We start from the raw sequence: 21,385 nt of genomic DNA, 5'->3' as shown, positions 1-21,385 counted from the left end.
GTACCATTGATTCCTGACTGAAGTTTGGTCCGTTTACAGCATCCTGCCATGCGATTGCATTTGTCTCTAACTATCAGGAACCTTCACGTTAACTTTTATCGAGTGGAAAAGTGAGCGTTCATCCTCCAGCTTCACTGTTTATGTTATGCTAACATAGCTGTGTCGCTAGCGATCACGTAGCACATCATTATATACCAGCTAGCCCAACTTCAGTAACCTTACAAATGTCACTGCTGTTTAGTTTCCTGTCTTCATTTATGTTGGAAGTGATAGCAGAGCTGTACGTTTGAATTTTTTCAGAAATCTCTCAGTCAGAACATGCTATATCATGCTTAGGTAACTAGCAAAACTAGCGAGCTAACTTCTGATAACTTCCTGCTAACTTCTAACTCTGTTAAATGTAATAAATTCTGTTTTCATGGATGCCTGGATGTTAAACTTCATAGTTACGTCTGGTAAAGCAGCAATGCTGATCGTTTTATTAAAGATGAAAGAATTTAGACAGTTTTTAACTCTCAGTGATGCTGCAGTGTTCGTTTGACGGAGTTTAGGACCCAGATTACTCCCAGATTTACAAGCACCTTAGTCCGACAAATACGGCAATAACGACTGCCCGCTTGCATGTTCTACAAAAAACAAAGTGCTTAGGTGTGTATTTGACGGACAAACACCAAACCAGTTCCACACCACTGAAGTTGCACCATTTTTACAAACCACTTCTGATTCATCCGTTTCACTCAACGATCCGCTTTCTCCCTTCTTATTCTCCGTTTCCGCCATGCTTTTTCAGCCATGTGTATGAAAACAAAAGCACTGCGCATGCGCCTTTTACCCATATTCTATCGCGATATTTTATTTTCTTATCGTTGCCTAACATTGTACCGGTATTACCGTGAACGGTATACAGGGAGTGCAGAATTATTAGGCAAATGAGTATTTTGTCCACATCATCCTCTTCATGCATGTTGTCTTACTCCAAGCTGTATAGGCTCGAAAGCCAATTAAGCATATTAGGTGATGTGCATCTCTGTAATGAGAAGGGGTGTGGTCTAATGACATCAACACCCTATATCAGGTGTGCATAATTATTAAGTAACGTCCTTTCCTTTGGCAAAATGGGTCAAAAGAAGGACTTGACAGGCTCAGAAAAGTCAAAAATAGTGAGATATCTTGCAGAGGGATGCAGCAGTCTCAAAATTGCAAAGCTTCTGAAGCGTGATCATCGAACAATCAAGCGTTTCATTCAAAATAGTCAACAGGGTCGCAAGAAGCGTGTGGAAAAACCAAGGCGCAAAATAACTGCCCATGAACTGAGAAAAGTCAAGCGTGCAGCTGCCAAGATGCCACTTGCCACCAGTTTGGCCATATTTCAGAGCTGCAACATCACTGGAGTGCCCAAAAGCACAAGGTGTGCAATACTCAGAGACATGGCCAAGGTAAGAAAGGCTGAAAGACGACCACCACTGAACAAGACACACAAGCTGAAACGTCAAGACTGGGCCAAGAAATATCTCAAGACTGATTTTTCTAAGGTTTTATGGACTGATGAAATGAGAGTGAGTCTTGATGGGCCAGATGGATGGGCCCGTGGCTGGATTGGTAAAGGGCAGAGAGCTCCAGTCCGACTCAGACGCCAGCAAGGTGGAGGTGGAGTACTGGTTTGGGCTGGTATCATCAAAGATGAGCTTGTGAGGCCTTTTCGGGTTGAGGATGGAGTCAAGCTCAACTCCCAGTCCTACTGCCAGTTTCTGGAAGACACCTTCTTCAAGCAGTGGTACAGGAAGAAGTCTGCATCCTTCAAGAAAAACATGATTTTCATACAGGACAATGCTCCATCACACGCGTCCAAGTACTCCACAGCGTGCCTGGCAAGAAAGGGTATAAAAGAAGAAAAACTAATGACATGGCCTCCTTTTTCACCTGATCTGAACCCCATTAAGAACCTGTGGTCCATCATCAAATTTACAAGGAGGGAAAACAGTACACCTCTCTGAACAGTGTCTGGGAGGCTGTGGTTGCTGCTGCACGCAATGTTGATGGTGAACAGATCAAAACACTGACAGAATCCATGGATGGCAGGCTTTTGAGTGTCCTTGCAAAGAAAGGTGGCTATATTGGTCGCTGATTTGTTTTTGTTTTGTTTTTGAATGTCAGAAATGTATATTTGTGAATGTGGAGATGTTATATTGGTTTCACTGGTAAAAATAAATAATTGAAATGGGTATATATTTGTTTTTTGTTGAGTTGCCTAATAATTATGCACAGTAATAGTCACCTGCACACACAGATATCCCCCTAAAATAGCTAAAAGTAAAAACAAACTAAAAACTACTTCCAAAAACATTCAGCTTTGATATTAATGAGTTTTTTGGGTTAATTGAAAACATGGTTGTTGTTCAATAATAAAATTATTCCTCAAAAATACAACTTGCCTAATAATTCTGCACTCCCTGTAATATGGCCCAGCCCTAACTGCTATAGTACTTTTTTAACGCAAAAAATGTAAAGGTCATTAGTCATAACTATAATCTTCATTCTAAAAAATTAACAAATGTTAAAATATGTCAAAATATGAAGATACAGACTTCAAGTATGCCTGACATGCAAGACTTTAGCAACAATCTGCGAATTAGTAATCTATTTATCATAATTATTAGATTTATTTAATCAGAAATGATACCTCAGCCCATCTCAAAAGATAATTAACACTTCATTATGAGGACTTTCCTCAGGTGTAAGACTCATATTATCAATCGATCAACCACTTTGTCTCCATCTTTGTTTGCCAGCACAGTGAAATTTGATTTACTCTAATGATGCAAGCAGATCTGATTCCACCCACTCGATCTATTTCATTTCCAGGTGACTCTGCCGTTGAATGTTCAGAGCATCAAAGAGATCCTGTGTTTGCCAGTGGAGAATCGACCATTTCAGTCTCATTTCTTCACCCATAACAAAGTAGCTATTGTGGAGTTAAGCTGTGTAAGCTATTAATGCTAAAACAAGTAAAGCACATTTCTAACCATTGGTTATATTCCATCCTGAAACATACATGTGACCTTTAAACATAAATTCCATAAACATTTTCATAAATGAGAGACCTCAAGTATGTGCAGAAACATAAAATAATAAACCAAATACACCCAAGTTGAGAAGATTGCTGATAGCAACATGCTTCTAGTCATAATTTTTGAAAAACGCATTGACAGTTTTTCACCCTCTGGGGCCTAATGGGAGATTCATGGTACCATGTTTATATCTCTTTGGGTAGGTATTTGGCTATGCTAAGGGAAGGAATACACAAGCATGACTAAGGTCATCACTGATAATGACTTAGAACTCACAGAGTTAGATATAAATGACTTCCCAATGCTTGGATGCAATTCTATTAGCATATAAGTAGCAATGGCAAGCAAGCAATTGCTAGCTAGCCAATTAACTGCCAGCAATAGCACTGTCTCACACGATGCTTAAATTAGACGTCTTCTCAGTCAACTGAGAGATGTCACTCTCGTTTATCTATAAGTATGAAGCTACAATTGAGAAACAAAATTAGCTTAACACAAATGTACAAAAAATGCAGTCAAGGAGAAAAGGCTAGATGAAAAGTCTAAAAGTTGAAAATCTAGTCTACAGAGAAATCAAAAGCTGACTAATTGAAATCTCAAACTACATCTTTAACAAATGTTACAATTGGTTTTAGTACACAACTGCCCAAGAAACAATAATTTATCACCTTTGACTTATGAACTGGTACCTGGATTAAACAAGTAGTAGTAGTGTTACTTGTTGTTCTGCTAAGATAAAGCTCATTGCCTCTGAGCTATAATTTCATACTTATTACACATGTACAAGATTTTTTTTAAAATTTGATTCTCAGCATTACTCTTTAATGAATCCTGTTATTTCTTGCATTAGCAAAAAAGACACCCAACAATGAACACAATAAAAATGGTCCCTGATTTAACTATTATTATTTCTGTGCCCATTACCACAATATTGAAAAATAGAACTAAAAAAACTTTAGGTGTTGTCACTTTAAATGATTGGTTTCTGCAAAAATTCACTACAATTAGATAAATTGGCTTTGTTTTAAAAGTAACAATGTTAGTTTAACTACTTTTATGAATCAAAGTGACATAACCGGTTCTGTGTAGTAAAAAGCTGAAGAAAACATAGAAAGTAAGGTGATCCAGTACCTTTTGCTTTTGATATATATTTACAGTATAGAAGCCACACGTGTAAGAGTACGAAGGACAACAGTAAAGATACTTTGAGCTTGAGGCCACACTGGCACATGACTTACATGTGCTAAGGTTGTTGCAGTGTTAAATTGCAGTTGAGCATTTGAAATATGCTTAAATTAAACCTTTGAAATATTTGTAATAGTTTTACCTTTTTTTTCTCCACCAAAAAAGGTATATCTTAAGTTTTGGGTTGACAGTGGCGAAGAGCTGGTAGCAAAAATGCTGGTAAGTCAGTAAGATGTGCATTGTTTGCTAATAACATTGACAAACAATGTGTCTGTAATAATGGGGGGGGGGGGGGGGGGGGGGGGGAGGGAGCTGAAAGAGTGGGTTTATCACATGCACACTGCCAATGTAAAACAACACCATTCAAGTGACCACATGGGAAGAACACCACATAGGAAAGATGTTTTCCAAGTAAGAAGTTGGGAGCTGAGGGTTACATGGATATCCGGTGTGGGTGCAAAACCAAGCTGTGATACTTGGGAACAAATGTATGCAGTCCATAATGTGACAGAAAATGTCGAGAGTGATTGGTAGAGCACATAGGACAGGGAACAAGTCCAACTGTCCAAAATACAAGCGGTAAAAAGAAGTCATGTAGCTTCACATTTGTCTCACACTTCAATGTGGACCTCTTTGGCTGGTGGTGTTTCTTTTAATGAGCCAGAGATGGCATAGAACCTGCAGAGATGTGAACATATGATAGAATAGTCAGACCAAAAAAGCTCACCAATATACAAGCAAAAAATAAAAATTGGGAAGCAAACCTTTAAGTATAAAACTTTTAAACTATCTAAGGTCATTGTTTACCAGTAGGGTTGGCTTCGGTTTGGTTAATGTCCACTTTTCTGTCAATTTGAAACACCCAAATGCAAAAGGTTTCAACAATAAAAACTATAATCAAAAGATTTGGGATATTATCTGAAAGTTTAACTAGCTTCTTTTAGCTGCCCCCAAGTACATAAGGGGGGCAGCTAAACAGGTAGTTCCACATATATGATCTGATTTTTTACACCAGATGCCCTTCCTGACGCAATCCCTAAAGGCTTGCGTCTCTACTTTATGAAATGTACCTATTTAGCATGTGGCTAAAATAAAACTCATTCCTAACCTTATAGAGGTTGCTCCAAAACCTAAGGCCCCAATCACACAAACCTAGAGGTCAGTGGGCAACCAGACCACCTAGAAACCACAGGTCACAAGAGAAAAATGAGTATTCCCTGACCAACTGTAAGTTGTTGCTAAAGGTTGCTTTTCTGTGTAGTGCTGTGAAATAGATTGCTATGACCTAGTCACTCAGGCCTAGAAACCAGTCACTGGCCCTCTAATAAGCACTGATTACTAGGGAAAAATCTAATGTTCCAGATGTGGCCAGCTGGCAGGTGACTGGGGGCGGTTCCATACTGTCACTACGTGAAACTGGTCAAAAACAGAATACATTGCAAAAATCTCCCTGTGATTGTTTTGATCACTAGTAGTAGGTTGCTGAGGTTGCCCATAGTTGCTTGTACCCTTACCGCTGTAACCAACAAATTTCATAAGGTCCAACATTGACTTTCATGGTAAATGGTCTTCATGGTCTTTTGTTTCCAGTTTTCATCACATATTTCCAAGTTTCTTGCTGCTGCTTGCTGATTAGTTACTAAGTTTTACAGACAGGCTGGCATGGCATGGCAGACAGGCTGGTATGTGCCATGCAAACTATCATTGACAGCAATCCGCTAGTCACCAAAGCAATTGCAAGGAGATTTCAGGTGCACCATACTCTTTGATTTGGGATCTGGGATTTCTCCCAGTCAATGAATACACATTCTCTCCCAGTGACCGGAGGTTGCCAGAGGGTTGCTGACTAATCTCAAGGCCTCAGCATTAATCCTATATTTTGTGCTAAACACTTTTCTGGAAATAGTTTTGAGCACAGATTATTTTCTTTGAATCCTGATTGCCAAGGCTTTGTTCGACTCCAAAAGAGGTTTTTGAAAGGGTGAAATCCTATAACCATGATCTGTTCTGGGCTAAAGATTGTTTTCTAGCAGAAAGCATCAAGGAAAAATTTTCCCACTGCTAAAACATTTCAGAAAATGTCTTTATGTATGTATAAAGGCTAGTTTTACCTTGACTTTCTAAAATGCCTTTGTTTCTTCATAACCTTAAAACAGGAGGCTGAGATTTTCAGGTCCACAAGCTGGTAGATAATGGGATTGTACATTGCGGAGGATTTGGCCAGCAACGTAGGAACAACAGACACAGGGATGGGCACTGAGTCTGGCTCACCAAATGCTGACACCACTGACACCACTGCATAAGGGATCCAGGCTATCAAGAAGCCTGTGCAGATCACCATTGCCACCTGGACACAAAATTATATTCTGATCATAAATTTGGACTGAGTAGCACTCAAAAATCTTTGCTCTTTGTTCCACTTCCATGATCACTAATGTTGGACCTACCTTTGTGAGTTTCATCTCAAGGGTGTGGCTGTTTTTGATGCGTGCATCATAATGTGAAATTTCTTTAGCAGATGACTTGACCTTGAAGATGATCATAACATAAGAGAAGACAATCATCCCTGCAGGGAGTATAAGACAGAAGAACAAAATGGCCATGACGAAGCTCTGGCCAGACACTGAGGCTTGAGCCAACCACCAGTCCAGGGTACAAGAGGTCCCAAAGGGCTCCGGAGCATAATTTCCCCAGCCCACCAGGGGCATTGTGGCCCAGAAGGCTGCATACACCCATACAAAGGCCAGGCACAGGAACGCGTGGTGGCGTTTTAGCCATGCACCTAGGATTGGAGAAAGAAACCCCAAGACTAATGTTGGTTAAATGGTACATTTTGACTGCCAGACTAATTTTCTATGCCACAAGTGAAAAGGATTCAGAGCATTAGATGTAGTAAGAGACTTACAAAAATTCCTAGAAAAATACTGAGTATTAAAAAAAATAATCATCTGTAGTCAATGACTCTTCACATCAAAAGGTATGTTGTTGACATCAGTAAACAAAAAAAAAGTATTAAACTACTGTAGTGGAATATTTTAATTCTGGGATCTTACACATTTGTATTATTGTGTTTGACTATGAATGACTGAAAAGGAATTTAATTTAAAAGAATTACAATACAGTGTTATAACGGCTTAGCTGTGGTTATAGGCTAATAACAAATACTATACTCTGGAGGCTAAAAGCCCCATCCCTTCACAAAACAGTGCAGTGGAGTGCTGCACTGTTTTGTTTCACAAAACACTGCAGGGATCAGATGATGGGGAGCCCCCCTTAATCTGATGTTTATGATGGGGGGTTCCCACACCATTATAGTAATGTACACTATAATGGTGTGGGAACTGAATGGAAATTAAAAAGTAACGGGAGCACTTACAGTAGATCATGAACCTAGATATTTGTGCAATACAGGCTTACAGATGTTTTGTTAGAGCATCATTTATGGCCTATAACTCATGTGAAGGTAAATCTAAACCTTGTCAAGAAATGGCCAGTGATTCAGGAATAACTCCTTTTATTAAATTGTGATCATTTAAATACGTAGTTATAGTCACAGGTTTGGATCTAGACTGCAGACCTATTCATATCTTTTTTACATGAAAATCAACAAATTCAGTGGTCCCTTGTTTATCACAGGAGTTACGTTCTAAAAAATAACCCGCGACAAGTGAAATCCGCGAAGTAGAGCCATTTTTTTACAATTATTATAGATGTTTTAAGGCTGTAAAATTCCTCACTACACACTTTATACACTTTTCTCAGACAGGCATGGAAATGTTCACACTTTTCACCCCAGGTGCCTTTGACGGTGAAAAACGTTTCGTTGACGTTGTGTTTGTTGGACATAAAACTTACAAACATACAGTACAGCACTTCAGAAACACACTGCTAGCGATCAAAATATTTATGTAAATTTGACAAGCTGAACACATTCTGTACTGTACAGGAGACACAGCACGAGATTGATTGACAATGGTCTACAGCCAATCAGTACCCAGAACACCATGCGCTGTAAAACAAACAAACAAAAACAACATGCATAATTGCACAAAAAAAATCTGCGAAACAACGAGGCCGCGAAAGGTGAACCGTGTTATAGCGAGGGACCACTGTACATATTCCAGGTTTGCAACATCTGTACATGTTAAATGAAATTAGCATTGTAACTGTGACTGAAAGCATTTATTACAGTTATTTGCAGGGGGTCCATCATAAACACATTCAACAATAAACCTAATCAGAAACTTATATTACCTCAACCATCTAAAAATTTACATTTTAAGAGGCTAAAGCTCAGAGCTAGTCACAAGCCAGCAGCCTCAGTATGAGAAAAAGATCAATTCTAAAAAAAAATTACAGAGATAAAACGGAGAAAAAAGGATGGATGTCTTGTTATGTGGTGAATTTATAAGCATACTGGTGAATTTATAAGCATACTGGAAAATTAAGTAAGTACCTGGTGGTTGCATCTGCTTTTGTTTGGTTAGGTAAAATCTGTCGAATAAGATTCAAGCAACAGCCACTCATTTTCTGTTCATTTTTTTTTTGTACGTCTTTTTGTATGTTTACAGGGGTGGCTGTAGCTCAGGCGGCAGAGCAGGTCACCCACTGCTCGGAAGCTTGGTGGTTCGATTCCTGGCTTACCCCTAGTCTGCATGCCAAATATCCTTGGGCAAGATACTAACCCCATGTTGCTCTCCCAGTCAGGGTATTTTTAATTCTGAGATACTGGCAAAATACTTTGGTTCCCTTTAAAGTATGTAAGTGTATATGAACATCTGATGTTTATGAAAATTTGCTGAGTTGTTAGTTACGCACCATATCGGAGATGGCAAATCTTGAGATACCGGTCCAGGCTGACCACAGTCATTGTGATGAGGCTCCCACATCCAAAGAAGAAGCCTGCCCAGCCATAGAATCGACATCCCTCCCAGCCAAACAGCCAGCGGTGGGATAAACTAGACACAATGAAAAAGGGCTTTCCTGTCACTGTGAGGAAAAAAAATAGGAGACAGAGTAGAAGGAGAAGTGAAAGGGAAATGGAACAGAAAAAGAGAGTGTGTGGGCAGAGAAAAAGGATGAAGACAAAGATCATAAAAGAAGGTAGTGTTGGAGTGGGATGGGACAAAGAGAAATATTTGGTTGAAAATGGTAAACAGACAACATGTACCATATTGAAACATACATTCTATTTTTTCAGGGAGAAAACCTTGTGGAACATATCACAACAGAGCTAAATAGCTGCAGATCAGAAACATGACTGGATGTAGGAGAGCAAAAGATAGAAGAAACTGCTTGAAGCAATGTTGAATGCAAGTAGTATTGGTGCCCCTCAAGGATGTGTCCTCTCACCACTACTGTTCTCCCTCTACACTAACGACTGCACCTCCAAGAACTCAGCTGTCAAACTCCTAAAGTTTGCAGATGACACCACTGTCATTGGCCTCATTCAAGATGGTGATGAGTCTGCATACCGGCAAGAAGTTGAGCGGCTGGTACTCTGGTGCAGTCAGCACAATCTGGAGCTGAACACTCTTAAGACTGTAGAGATGACAGTGGACTTCAGGAGACATCCCTCAACTCTGCTCCCCCTGACCATATCAGACAGCCCTGTGTCAACTGTGAAGACCTTCAAGTTCCTGGGTACAACCATCTCCCAGGACCTGAAGTGGGAGACCAACATCAACTCCATCCTCAAAAAGACCCAGCAGAGGATGTACTTCCTGAGACAACTGGGGAAGTACAGTCTTCCACAGGAGCTGCTGATCCAGTTCTACACTGCGGTCATTGAGTCTGTCCTGTGCTCCTCCATCACAGTCTGGTATGGAGCAGCCACTAAACAGGACAGGAGCAGACTGCAGCGGACTGTAAGGGCAGCAGAAAGGATCAGCGGCACCCCCCTGCCCTCCATCCAGGATCTGTACCTCTCAAGAACCAGGAAACGGGCAGGGAAAATCATCACAGACCCCTCACACCCTGCACACAGACTTTTTGATCTGCTGCCCTCTGGCAGACAGTACAGAAGCCTGCAGGACCACCCGACACAGGAACAGTTTCTTTCCCCTCGCCATCTCCCTTCTTAACAGTTGACCTGTCACACTGCTCCCACTGCCAGACTGCAACTGCAGCTTATGTACATTTTGTAGTATTCATTCCACCTCATTCATTTCTGTATTTTATGTATATAAGTTAGATTTGTTATTTATAGTTGGTTTACATAGCTTTGTGTATGTATGTGTAATGTGTATATATAGACACGTGTGTGTGTGTGTGTGTGTGTGTGTGTGTGTGTGTGTGTGTGTGTGTGATTTACATTGCTGTGCTTGAGAGCCACCATCTACCGGAACCAAATTCCCTGTATGTGTCTGCACATATACTTGGCCAATAAACACGATTCTGATTCTGATTCTGAAGTAATGCATTTAACATTGCTGTGTTTGTTGGTGTTGAACTGTAGCTAAAGGTTGGCAAACCCTTTATGTTCGACACTCTATTCCTTCTGCAATGCTTAAATGCTCAAAAGTTAAATGACTCAATTCCTAAACCTAAAATTCAATATGTTATTCTTTATTTACATAATTTAATAATTGTAACTGTCTTTGTAATCTTTTTTTAACAGAGCCTTACCATTAAGATACAGTCACGGTCAGTGTTAGGGAGTAACGGCATAAATGTACCGGCGTTATGTATTTAAAATACAAAACATGAGTAACTGTATTCCGTTACCATTTAAAAAGGTGGTATTCAGAATACAGTACTTTGTTGAAATAAATGGATTACATGGCAGTTTTTCCTGTTTCATATGTTAGGCGTGGAATTTTTGGTAATTCCACACTGGTGGAAACCCAAAGAAAGCATGCATTAAGAGGCTGTGTCTCAATCTTGCGGTCCATGTCACCTCTACTTTCAGCCCGCATAATGATGTGACAAAATATTTTTTAAAATTATTGTTCAAATAATTATTAAATTTTTTTAATTTAATAGGCAGGGTGTGACAGGCATAGCCCTGTGCATAGCCCAGTTGTAAGTAAGCTATTAAGTCTCGACTGCACTGTGTTCGAGTTCTCCCCGAAACAATAAGTTCTGTTGGAGCGGCCTTTCAATGCCTCTCTCTGTCTCTCACTAGCAAAGTTAACCCAGACAACAAAGTAATGCTAGTTTATGAGCTTGGTTATGAGCACGACACGGAACCCGACATATTAGCCAGACTTCCCTTTACTACGGTTCGGAGCCATTTATAAAAGCGCGGAATAGTTTTCTATACGAGATCGCTATAAAAAGTGCAGCCTTACTCAATCTCCACCCTACTGTTACTCATTTTATATTAAGATTTGAGAGTGTGAGAGTGAATGAATAGTGGAATTGTAAAGTGCTTTGAGTGTCTAGAAAAGCACTATATAAATGCAATCCATTATTATTATTATGTATTTTATAAAAAGCTTGCACAAACCTAAGCAATATTTGCATTAATATTGCTTAGATACAGTCATTATAAAGTTCCCAGAAGGATAATTGAATTTTTCCACATATGCTAACCTCACATCCTAATATGGGTTTTAATTATAATACAGCAATCTAACATACTACTAAAAAAAGAAAGCCATTATATTTTTTTCATCATATACCCAGCAAGGGAAAATAATTTTGATTGCAGCCTTAACAACAGTTATGAGTGCTGCATGTTTAAGCAACAGGAGATAAAAGTTAAACGTGACTTTTCCCTCCATGTCCTGTATCACACATGAGACAGTTCTTGTAACAACTCACTTTAGTTTCTCATTACTGAACAGCAATAAGGAAAATATGATAATACTGACTTTAGCATTAGGAGTAATTCTTGTAATGAATCTTCCGTAAAATGCAGACAGTTTATGTGAAGGTTATGGTGGACAGATAATTGTCTTGGGATTTGAGATCAAAATATCCTTCACACACCACAAGGGCTACAGAGCTCAACACAAAGATCCACTGTATCGCTCACACCACACTGACTTCCTGACTGTTGTGTCAGATTTGGGCCCTCTTCCTAGATAGCTGGATGGGCAAAAAGCCACAGCGTTCCAAGAATCTCTAGTCGGGATTCCAGACATGATAACCCAAATATTCTCTTGGAATCACTGAAAACCAGCAGGGGTTATACACACACTTCCACACCCCTGTTCACTTGCTTCTAGCCTTAACAAGACTTACATATATTTCTCAGTCATGACATGATTTCTACCCCCATAAACAAATAACATTTTTGTTTGCTCTTTGGTTTGTGTAATGTTGACCATTGCTGTCCTAGGTCACAAGGAAAGGATTAATATGTAAATTGTTATTCTATTCAGAGATATAGCAGCAAGGCTGTGGCATGGTAAGACAGCATAAGGACAATAACAAAAGTTATCTCTCAAAGCTTTACATTCTAAAATTCTGCTGAAATGAAACAATCGGTTGATTAAGGGCCAGATTTATTAAGACCTCAGTCAAATAAGCCTAGAAGCTGGTTAACAACCTCCAGTCAACCTCTAGTATCTAATGGGGGATTTTCATTCTGGTGGTGTGAGTGGTGGTGAGTGGTATTTGGAGGCTGCTGGCTGTCATTAGGTGAAAATCTGTGATTGGTTAAGTCTTTAGCAGACTGCCACATTCAGTTTGCATGGAAGACACTGACTCCCCCGTAGCAAGTCAGTGTCTTCACTCACCATTTACTCTCCAAGCTGTATGAAACTTGGAAAAAATGTGATGCAAACTGGAAATCGCAAACTTTACAGAGCTCTCCCATACTCAGCCATCCGGGATAACCAATTCAAGATTCATGTTTTGTATGCAATCCATAGGATTCTTGTCCTCCCTCCAGCACTCCACATTAAGGTCAGCTCATTTAAAAGTTGCTCTCTTACATCAGAGCAGAGTGAAGACCAAAATTATTTCAGGCCAGGCTCTCAACAGTCAGGGTGAAGACAGGGATAAAACTCTGACGTTGCACTTGGACTTCGGAGCAGACATCCCAAAACCCCTGTGCACTGGTTCTGATCACACTCCTCGTGGCAACTACCAGATAACATGATTTTTCCTTTATTAAATTAATGGGAGGTCTAAGTGTTGCTCATGAATATACTGAATATCTTTTAATTGTAATTCATTACGGCAACCAGTTTTTGATGCTACTATCCATCCTAGATTACAAGCACGTCTAAATGACCTCATAATCTTTATTTCTTGCACTGCAAAAAAAATAATTTCAATAATGGAGATTATTCATAATGTTAATGTATGTGTCCTCTAATCTAGAGAAACTGGTCCTGGACTCTTCTTCCGTTATGAATATGACTAAATGTAAAGCTTTCTGTTTTATATTTATACTGACCATTGTGTTATCTTTCAAATGCCAAAAGCATAACTGTACTAGCTTTTGTTTATGGTGTATTGTTTTTACAATGATCAGGGAGACCACAGCATGTCCTTGTAAGGCCCAGTGAAAAAGGCTTAGTGAGAAAGCCAGTAAACCAAAGAGGAATAGTCAAGATTACAACACAGAGGATGGAGCATTATGGAAGGTATAAATATGTAACGATGTTTAAATGAATGTATATGATGGTGATGGAGGTGATGTAATAAAATTATATCACCTCCATCACCACAAATGGTGTCTGATAATGAATTATTTTCACTCATTTTCCAAATTTTAATAATTATGCATGTATTGATCCATAGTTGTGTAAGCTGACAGGAAAGTAATTAAAAGCCAACAGTCAAATCAAAAACAAAAAACACTCTGAGGGCACTGAGGTCTTCTGCTGATAGTATATTTAAATAGTATATATACTGACAGAAAGTTCCTTTTAAGATGAATTAAAAATGCACAAAGGAGCGGGGAATATATTGGGAGGTAATGGTTAATTAGTTTAGAACAAAAGGGCTTCTGCATTTTGGTTGTACATATACTGTATATACTAAAGTATATACTTAGCCACAGTGACTTTGCACAATAGTTATGAGTAGGGCTGTGCAATATGACCAAAATCTCATATCCCGATATAAGACATTTATCGTCCCGACAATGATATATGTCACAAAAATTTTACATTTTCTGTAACTTCTGTGAATCTCGGGCAACTCGGTTTGTGTGAAGTGTTTTCAGCTGGGCATCATGTACCTGGAGTCAAGTGTTTTGACTGATGCACAAAGCTATACATTTTTAGACAGTTGAAACGCCCGCCATTTTCTTTGTGAGTATGTATTACATGGCGTGCTGCGGGAAAAAGCCTGTTCTAATGTTTGAGTCTAAGGTTTATTTTTTTAGCACCTGACGGCTCTTTTTTGCTTCTGATCTGTAAACACTCTGCACACTCTTTCACGTGATTCAGTTTATTTTGAAAAATCTCAACAGGATCTTCAGCTTTATTGTGAAAGGTTTATGTGGAAAATAAACAAGTGGACAACGGAGCCATGCAATGGTTTTACCGTCGTTGTTGCTAATGATAGGGGATAAAAGCAGTCACTTGTCCGTCCGTAGTGTATATATTAAATATAAGAGAAAGAGAGAACTTTTAGAAATTAATACTACAGTGACCATAAAAATGATGAAAAATTCTTGTCGTTTATTTTGCGAAACCGCGAAACAAACGATAGCGTAATATGAAACAATAGACGTTTGCAGATCGTCATCCGATATATATGGTTATATCGAACAGCCCTAGTTGTGAGGTTTTAAGCTGAGTAGTTGCACTGTCATGATGTTTGGAAACTGGATGTGATCAGTGAGGGACCTTCCTGCTTATACAGTACTGTAGAGCAGGGCGATATGACCAAAAATATTTATCACGATATACATTTGAAAATTTGCGATAACGATATAACTGACGATATAATTGACACTAGACAAAATACTTTACAACTCCACAACTTTATTAGTGCAAAAAAAAAATCAATGTATTTTCACTTAAACAAGCAGCTGTTTTTTATGTGCATTAAAGTTATATAAAAATTTAACAGTGCAAATGCAAATTCCTTGCTGACAGTTTAACCAAAAGGCATTTCTAGTGGAAATTGGCCGACATATCCTCAGCATAACCACGTAACATATCCACAAAACTTAAAAAGAGGTTATACACACACAATACGGTAATATTATGTTGAAGCACAGTACGTATCACTCCGCGAGGCTCCTGCCTACGATAGCCGTAATGCTCCGACAATCCATCAAGCGGTGCGGGTTTGTAGCTTAGCAAAGTCGTACTAAAACATTTGACAGATTTTCGAGCACCGTGTACCACATAAAATCGTTTCAAGGTCAGTAAACACAACCAGAATTCATACAAAAGGCACACGGGATTATAAGGGGCACTGTCAATTTTCAGAAAAATCAAAGGATTGATTTTAAGTGCGCTGTATTTTCCAAAAAACACGGTAATAACGACGGCTCGCTAGCATGCTCTACCAAAAATAGTGTTTTGTTGTGTATCTGACGGACGAAAGCCAAATCAGTTGAATACCACTGAAGTTGCAGCATTCTTACAAACCAATTCTGGTTCATCTGTTTCATTCAATGATCCGCTTTCGCCCTTCTCATGCTCCGTCGTTCCATGCTTTTTCCGCCATGTGCGTATGAAAACAAAGGCACTGCGCATGCGCATTTTACCCATATTCTATCGCGATATTTCCTTTTCTTATCGTTGCCCAACATTATACCGGTATTACCGTGAACGGTATGATAGGCCCAGCCCTACAGTACTGATTTGTTAATGAAATAGTAGGCCCACCCTAAGGCACACCTTTCATATCATTTTTTTTTACCATAATTTAGAAAATCAATATTATATTGAATTTAAAGGCCATTTTTCATAGACTTTTATAGAATTGTGTGTGTTCTTGCAACCAGAAGAGTCTCCCCCTAATGGCCATTAGACAGAATAGGTTTAAGACACTTAAGCATTGTTTTCACTAGCAGACTCAGAAGCTTTGTCAGTTTCTTATTTACATTCTTAGGTAGGGTGACCAACCATCCACTTTTCACGTTCTGTCCGGGGCGTCCGGGGGGGATTTTCGAGATTAATGAAAATGTCCAGATTTTCCTACAGAGGACCCATATGTGTGACGTCATCTCCGAGCAGCTGCTTTGTGAGTGGCTGTTCTGTGCTCACAGACGGGACAGACAGTGTGCAGCAGCGCCTAGTGATGTTTAAAAGATGTCAAAGCACAACTGCAGCTTTTCAGATGAACTGCAAAAAACATTTCCCTTGTACCATCCCGGTACTGGTAATTTCTCTTATAGAGATGAGGCCTTATTTCTGTACCATTATTTAATTCCAGAAGTTTTTAAGTTATTTTTTTTGCCCTTGTTGACTTGTAACAGCCTATATCACATTTTTTTTATTTCACCATTCATTAACTGCACAGAGACGGCATAGCTTAAATATGTTAAAATTTTCTTTAGGCAAACAGTATTATTAAAGTTCTTCATGACTGGGCCAAGTGTCCTCTTTTTTGGAAATCAAAATATGGTCACCCTATCTTAGGTAACAGTACAAAAATCACTTGATAACTATCAGGAAAAAATAAATACTGATGAACAAATTAGATTAAATTTATGCTTAACACTGAAATTTGCACAGTGTAAATTTAAACATTATAATGTCTCATGAGCTTACAGCTGAGATAGAGGTGGGTTGCAAAGTGGCTTGCAGCTGTGCAGGAATTGTAGGCAAGCTAAAGTAGCTGATTTAAGATGCACTATATGTAGCAGTCAACAAAATGTGTAGCAGGCGATTAGTTAAGCTATCAGCTGATGATGATGACCTGCTGTGACTACATCCAAGCCTGACTTTCTGGCCTGACTAAACTAACACTATCGATCTTGAGTCTAAAACTCTATCTCTACACTTACACATATTAATAACCATTTTTTCAGTGATTCAAGTAAAATTGCCTCGATAGGGGAGTGTTTTACAAACAAAAATGTAGATCTTGTCTAGTGAAAATGTATTCTGTGCCTTTTCTGAGACAATTTTCATCAATTACATTAAAAAGACACCCTCAGACCAACAAACATCGTGAACTCACTACTGAATAAAAGGGGCTTTTTATAAAAGGCACCTCACTGCAATCAACTGAATGATTCCACATGCAAAACGAAATAAAGTGAAGATGTGAAAGCATCTGAAGCAGCTCCTGAAATAAGAAAAGATATAGTTGCAGTTGTAGACCAAAAAACCAACAATTAACACATCTATCCATGTTATCTTAGCGATGATCTCAACTGTTCCATCTAAATATTAAATGTTGTTAATTTTCACTGATGCATCGTGGTACCAATATTTAGCATTCTTTCCCAGATCCAATACATATGTAGTAACATTACAGTGAGTTTATCAGAGCTGATTCAATGATAACAGCTGCTGGTGGCAGAAATAACGCTGAACAAGTTATTTTTTTGGCCCCAGGTTTCCTTCTAATCACTTTTAAACTATGCAATTCTCACTCACCCAACCATCCTGCTATTAAAGTTTCCATTTTGCCATATTTCTTTGTTACAAAAATACTTAAGAATGTGGCTTGAGACTAAAATCATAATTTAAAATATTGACATGTACGTGACAAATAAAAGGATCTTGAATCTTGACATCTGACTCAAAATTGAAAGAATCACGAGAAGCACAGAAAAAGAGGACTGACATGAAGCAAAAGGTCCAGGAGTCACACCGTGGAAGAGCCGCTCAGGGCGTATGCACTCGTGTCGTATGAGGCAACCTTCACTGTTTGGGTCACGTCAAGGATGCCTGTCTTTTCTAAACTGTAAAACCATTGTTCAGTTAGGGTTAACTAAGTTGAATTAATGTCCAAACTCAGTTACACATATTTTGTCTTGTCATACTGCCCTAACACTTCCCTTGCATCTAAAAGATTGCTTATTTTCAGGTCTTTCTGGAATCAATCTGAAGTCACCCTCAAAATTAAATCTATAAATAATGCTTCATTTAGCATTTCACTGGTGCAAGAGACTCTCAAAGCAAACCGAAGCCCCTTTCTATTTACTGCATCAATGAATAGATGGTTTTGAATATACATATTGGAATTAGAATCAAAATCAGTTGAGAAGTTCCCAAAGACCCCCATTTTGTTCCCATTCATGTGTAACGGTTTAGGTACTTATTGGTTATCAACCACTGTGACTGAAATTTAAAAAAAAGCTCAATTGACAGTGGCAAAAATAAGACTTCATATTATAGATTGACTTTTTAATGGATATTCTTAACGGCAGAAGCATAAACAGTTTAAACCAGTTTAAAATAAAACTCAAAAAAAGAAATAAGGGGGTAAATAAAGTTGTTACATGTGGCTGTGTGCAGACAGGAATAGGACCCAAGGTGCAGACTCCGGAGACAGTCGTGAACTCAAAACAGCTTTAATGTAAAACTCAAAATATAACATAACTGGGGGGGAAAAATCAAACTAAACTTAAACCAGAGGACTGACAGAACACACAGCTAAATAAACGGTAGATCACGACACAGACACAGAGAAACACAGGGCTTAAATACACAGAGGGAGCAATCAGGGAATGGGTAACAGGAGGGAAACACAGCTGGGGCAAATCAGGCCTAACGAGACAAGGGGAAGCGAAACCAGATACATTAACATCAGACATGGACTTTCAAAGTAAAACAGGAAACACATAACACAGACTGAACCAAAGACACAGACTCACATGCAGGCACTACAACAGAGGGAACAGAGACGTGGGACCAGGGCAGACACAGACACTGACTGGACACGGGGATATAGCGGACAGGGGAGACAGCAACTAAGGATTACACAGAGACAAACCATAAGACATAACTCTAACAAAGAAACCAAAGCATAGAAATGATAAATAATATATAAACTCAAAACCCTGGGTCAACGACCCAGGCATCCTAACAAAAGTAGATACTTCTGCCTACTCCTTTTCAAACAACTGAATGGAATGATATTATGGAATGTTGGTGAATGTATATGTTTGAAATAAAAATGAATTGAACTGAACATCCACCTGTACTGTTTTGGACACCACCTATCAACTCGCTGTTAGATTGTTAGATTAGCCAATATAGCTGCAATTAAGTATGTTCGAAAGTAGGGTTAGCGTGCACCTACAGCAATGAACAAATTTAAGTAGTGACCATACGGTGACAGGTCTTAACAGCTAAACTTTATAATGTCATAAAATCTGCCTGGTTCTTTTTTGTGGACCTATAGTTCAACTAATAAGCTAGTTAAGGCTGTTTTCATAAGTCTCTTCTCCACTCTTGAGCATGCCCTCCACTATACACACTTTCACACACACACACACGATTAAACAACAACTTGAGATTAACTTCAGTCGCTGCAAAAAGAAAAAAACTGATCACCATAAACACACACTTACATCTTAGCTATCTACAAAGATGCAGTGAAACTATATACTATAAAATATATGCATAATATTATCTCAATTAGCAAGATATCATAATAATCGATGCCTGAGGTGAGGGACACAACCCTGATCTGCAAAGCACATACTGTAAATTATCCTTGTAGTAGTTGCAGCAGTAAAAATAGTGGCCTTTAAATTGACCATAGTTTAATGTAGTGTATGATATTCCTTTCAAAAATTAATACCTACAAAAAATATACATATTTTTAAATTGATGTTTTAACCACCGTGGCATCAGCCATTGATTTCTGAACTTTTCAGAGTTAGTACTTTGAAAACTGTGTTAGCTTTTTGGATATAGGTATTTGAACTAGACTGTGATGCTATTGGCTAATGCCAGCTAGCTTACTTCATAAAAGCTGCAGTACATAGACACACTTCTAAGTACTAAACTTATAGACTGAACTGAAAAACCTCCATAGCTCAGTGGTTAGAACACTGGTTTTCTAAACCAGGGGTTGTGAGATCAGTCCTCACTGGGGCTAAGTTGGGTGATAGAGGATGTCACCTACCAACTAGAAGGCCGGTGGTTTTTATTTGATCCCTGTCTACTATAGTCTGCATGCCAAATATCCAAGATACTAGCGATGCATCCATTGGCGTGTGAATGTTAGAACAGAGTGCTTTGGCGAATGTGGCAAGATGTGTAAAGCGCCTTGAGTGCTCAGATAAAGTAGGGAAGCGCTATATAAGAACTACTCCATTTACCATTTACAAAGCAGCTTATTTGTCAGGTATCTCCACTGAAATCTTCTAAAGGCAACAACAGCACAAACACAGTTGAGAGGTCCAGTTAGTGGAGTTGAGGCCTTGCAGACAGCTATCAATTACATTTCTATAATGGAATAAAGCTTCATATTGCCCTCTTAGTCAAAGAGAAGCTAGCCTCAACCAGTCAGTAAAATAACAGGTGAATTTGACTTCATTCTTTTAGTCCCCAGTGTTGTGGCTTTTGGCAAACACACTTTCAGGAATAATCAAATTTAATTAAATGTACACCTAATAAAGATGTAATATTAAGTCTTCCAAAACACTGCTAATCACTGCAGCATGATTCAGAATTCTTGGCTGATATGGTTCATAAGTGTAGCAAGACATTCTGACCTTTAAGCGAGTACTCAACTGACCCAATTTTGAATAAAAGTCTTAAGTTTTTCTCAATAGAGCGATGTCATCATTCATATCACAAGGCAGCAGAGGACAGCAGGATGGTTTGAAAAACACTTACTGTGAGGCAGGACAACTGCACAAGTAGCTAGAGGGGAAACACATGGGTTGATAAGCTGGCTCTGTTCACTTTCGGTGTGCACATGGTCTTTTTTGGTTTAACTACAGACTGTCTGCACAGCGTGGGGCACACAGGTCAGCATCCCACGCTAATATGTGCAAACAGAATCCATGCACAGCAGGCAGATGATGATCAAAATTCATCATATAAAAAGCACACTGAAGGTGTATGCCATTTCATCAATGTCAGTACTTTACAGGCATTCTACAATCACAACTGGATGGTAATGGGCTGGTACTTATATAGTGCTCTTCTACTCTAAATAAGCACTCAATAAGCTTTTGACTACAAGAATCATTCATCCAGTTTCATGCACATTCATACAAGAGCTTCTTTCTAAGCACCTTTGATGCACTTGTGCAATATTCACACACACACAAACACGCGCGCGCGGAGCATGTCAGG

General features: G+C 38.9%; 1 protein-coding gene across 3 annotated transcripts in view; it reads right to left on the bottom strand.

Annotated features, from left to right (window-relative positions):
* Nucleotides 1-4,561: 4,561 nt before the first annotated feature.
* Nucleotides 4,562-21,385, bottom strand: part of opn5 (opsin 5) — a 61,182-nt gene continuing 44,358 nt past the window's right edge. For all 3 annotated transcript variants that reach the window (XM_086264164.1, XM_086264165.1, XM_086264166.1), the window contains 4 exons: nt 9,072-9,242; nt 6,701-7,035; nt 6,365-6,600; nt 4,562-4,931 (listed from right to left, as the gene is read on the bottom strand). In XM_086264164.1, the coding sequence (XP_086120290.1) occupies nt 4,865-4,931; nt 6,365-6,600; nt 6,701-7,035; nt 9,072-9,242 (809 nt within the window). In that variant the 3' untranslated portion in view covers nt 4,562-4,864. The remainder of the gene's footprint in view (nt 4,932-6,364; nt 6,601-6,700; nt 7,036-9,071; nt 9,243-21,385) is intronic.

This window comes from Aulonocara sp. 'chitande type north' Nkhata Bay, linkage group LG15 (genome assembly GCF_057382095.1).
Source record: "Aulonocara sp. 'chitande type north' Nkhata Bay isolate Kocher_YH1m ecotype deep benthic linkage group LG15, A_spYH_male_GT1.1, whole genome shotgun sequence".
NCBI classification, from domain to species: domain Eukaryota; kingdom Metazoa; phylum Chordata; class Actinopteri; order Cichliformes; family Cichlidae; genus Aulonocara; species Aulonocara sp. 'chitande type north' Nkhata Bay.
This window is presented reverse-complemented; position numbering and strand designations above follow the sequence as displayed.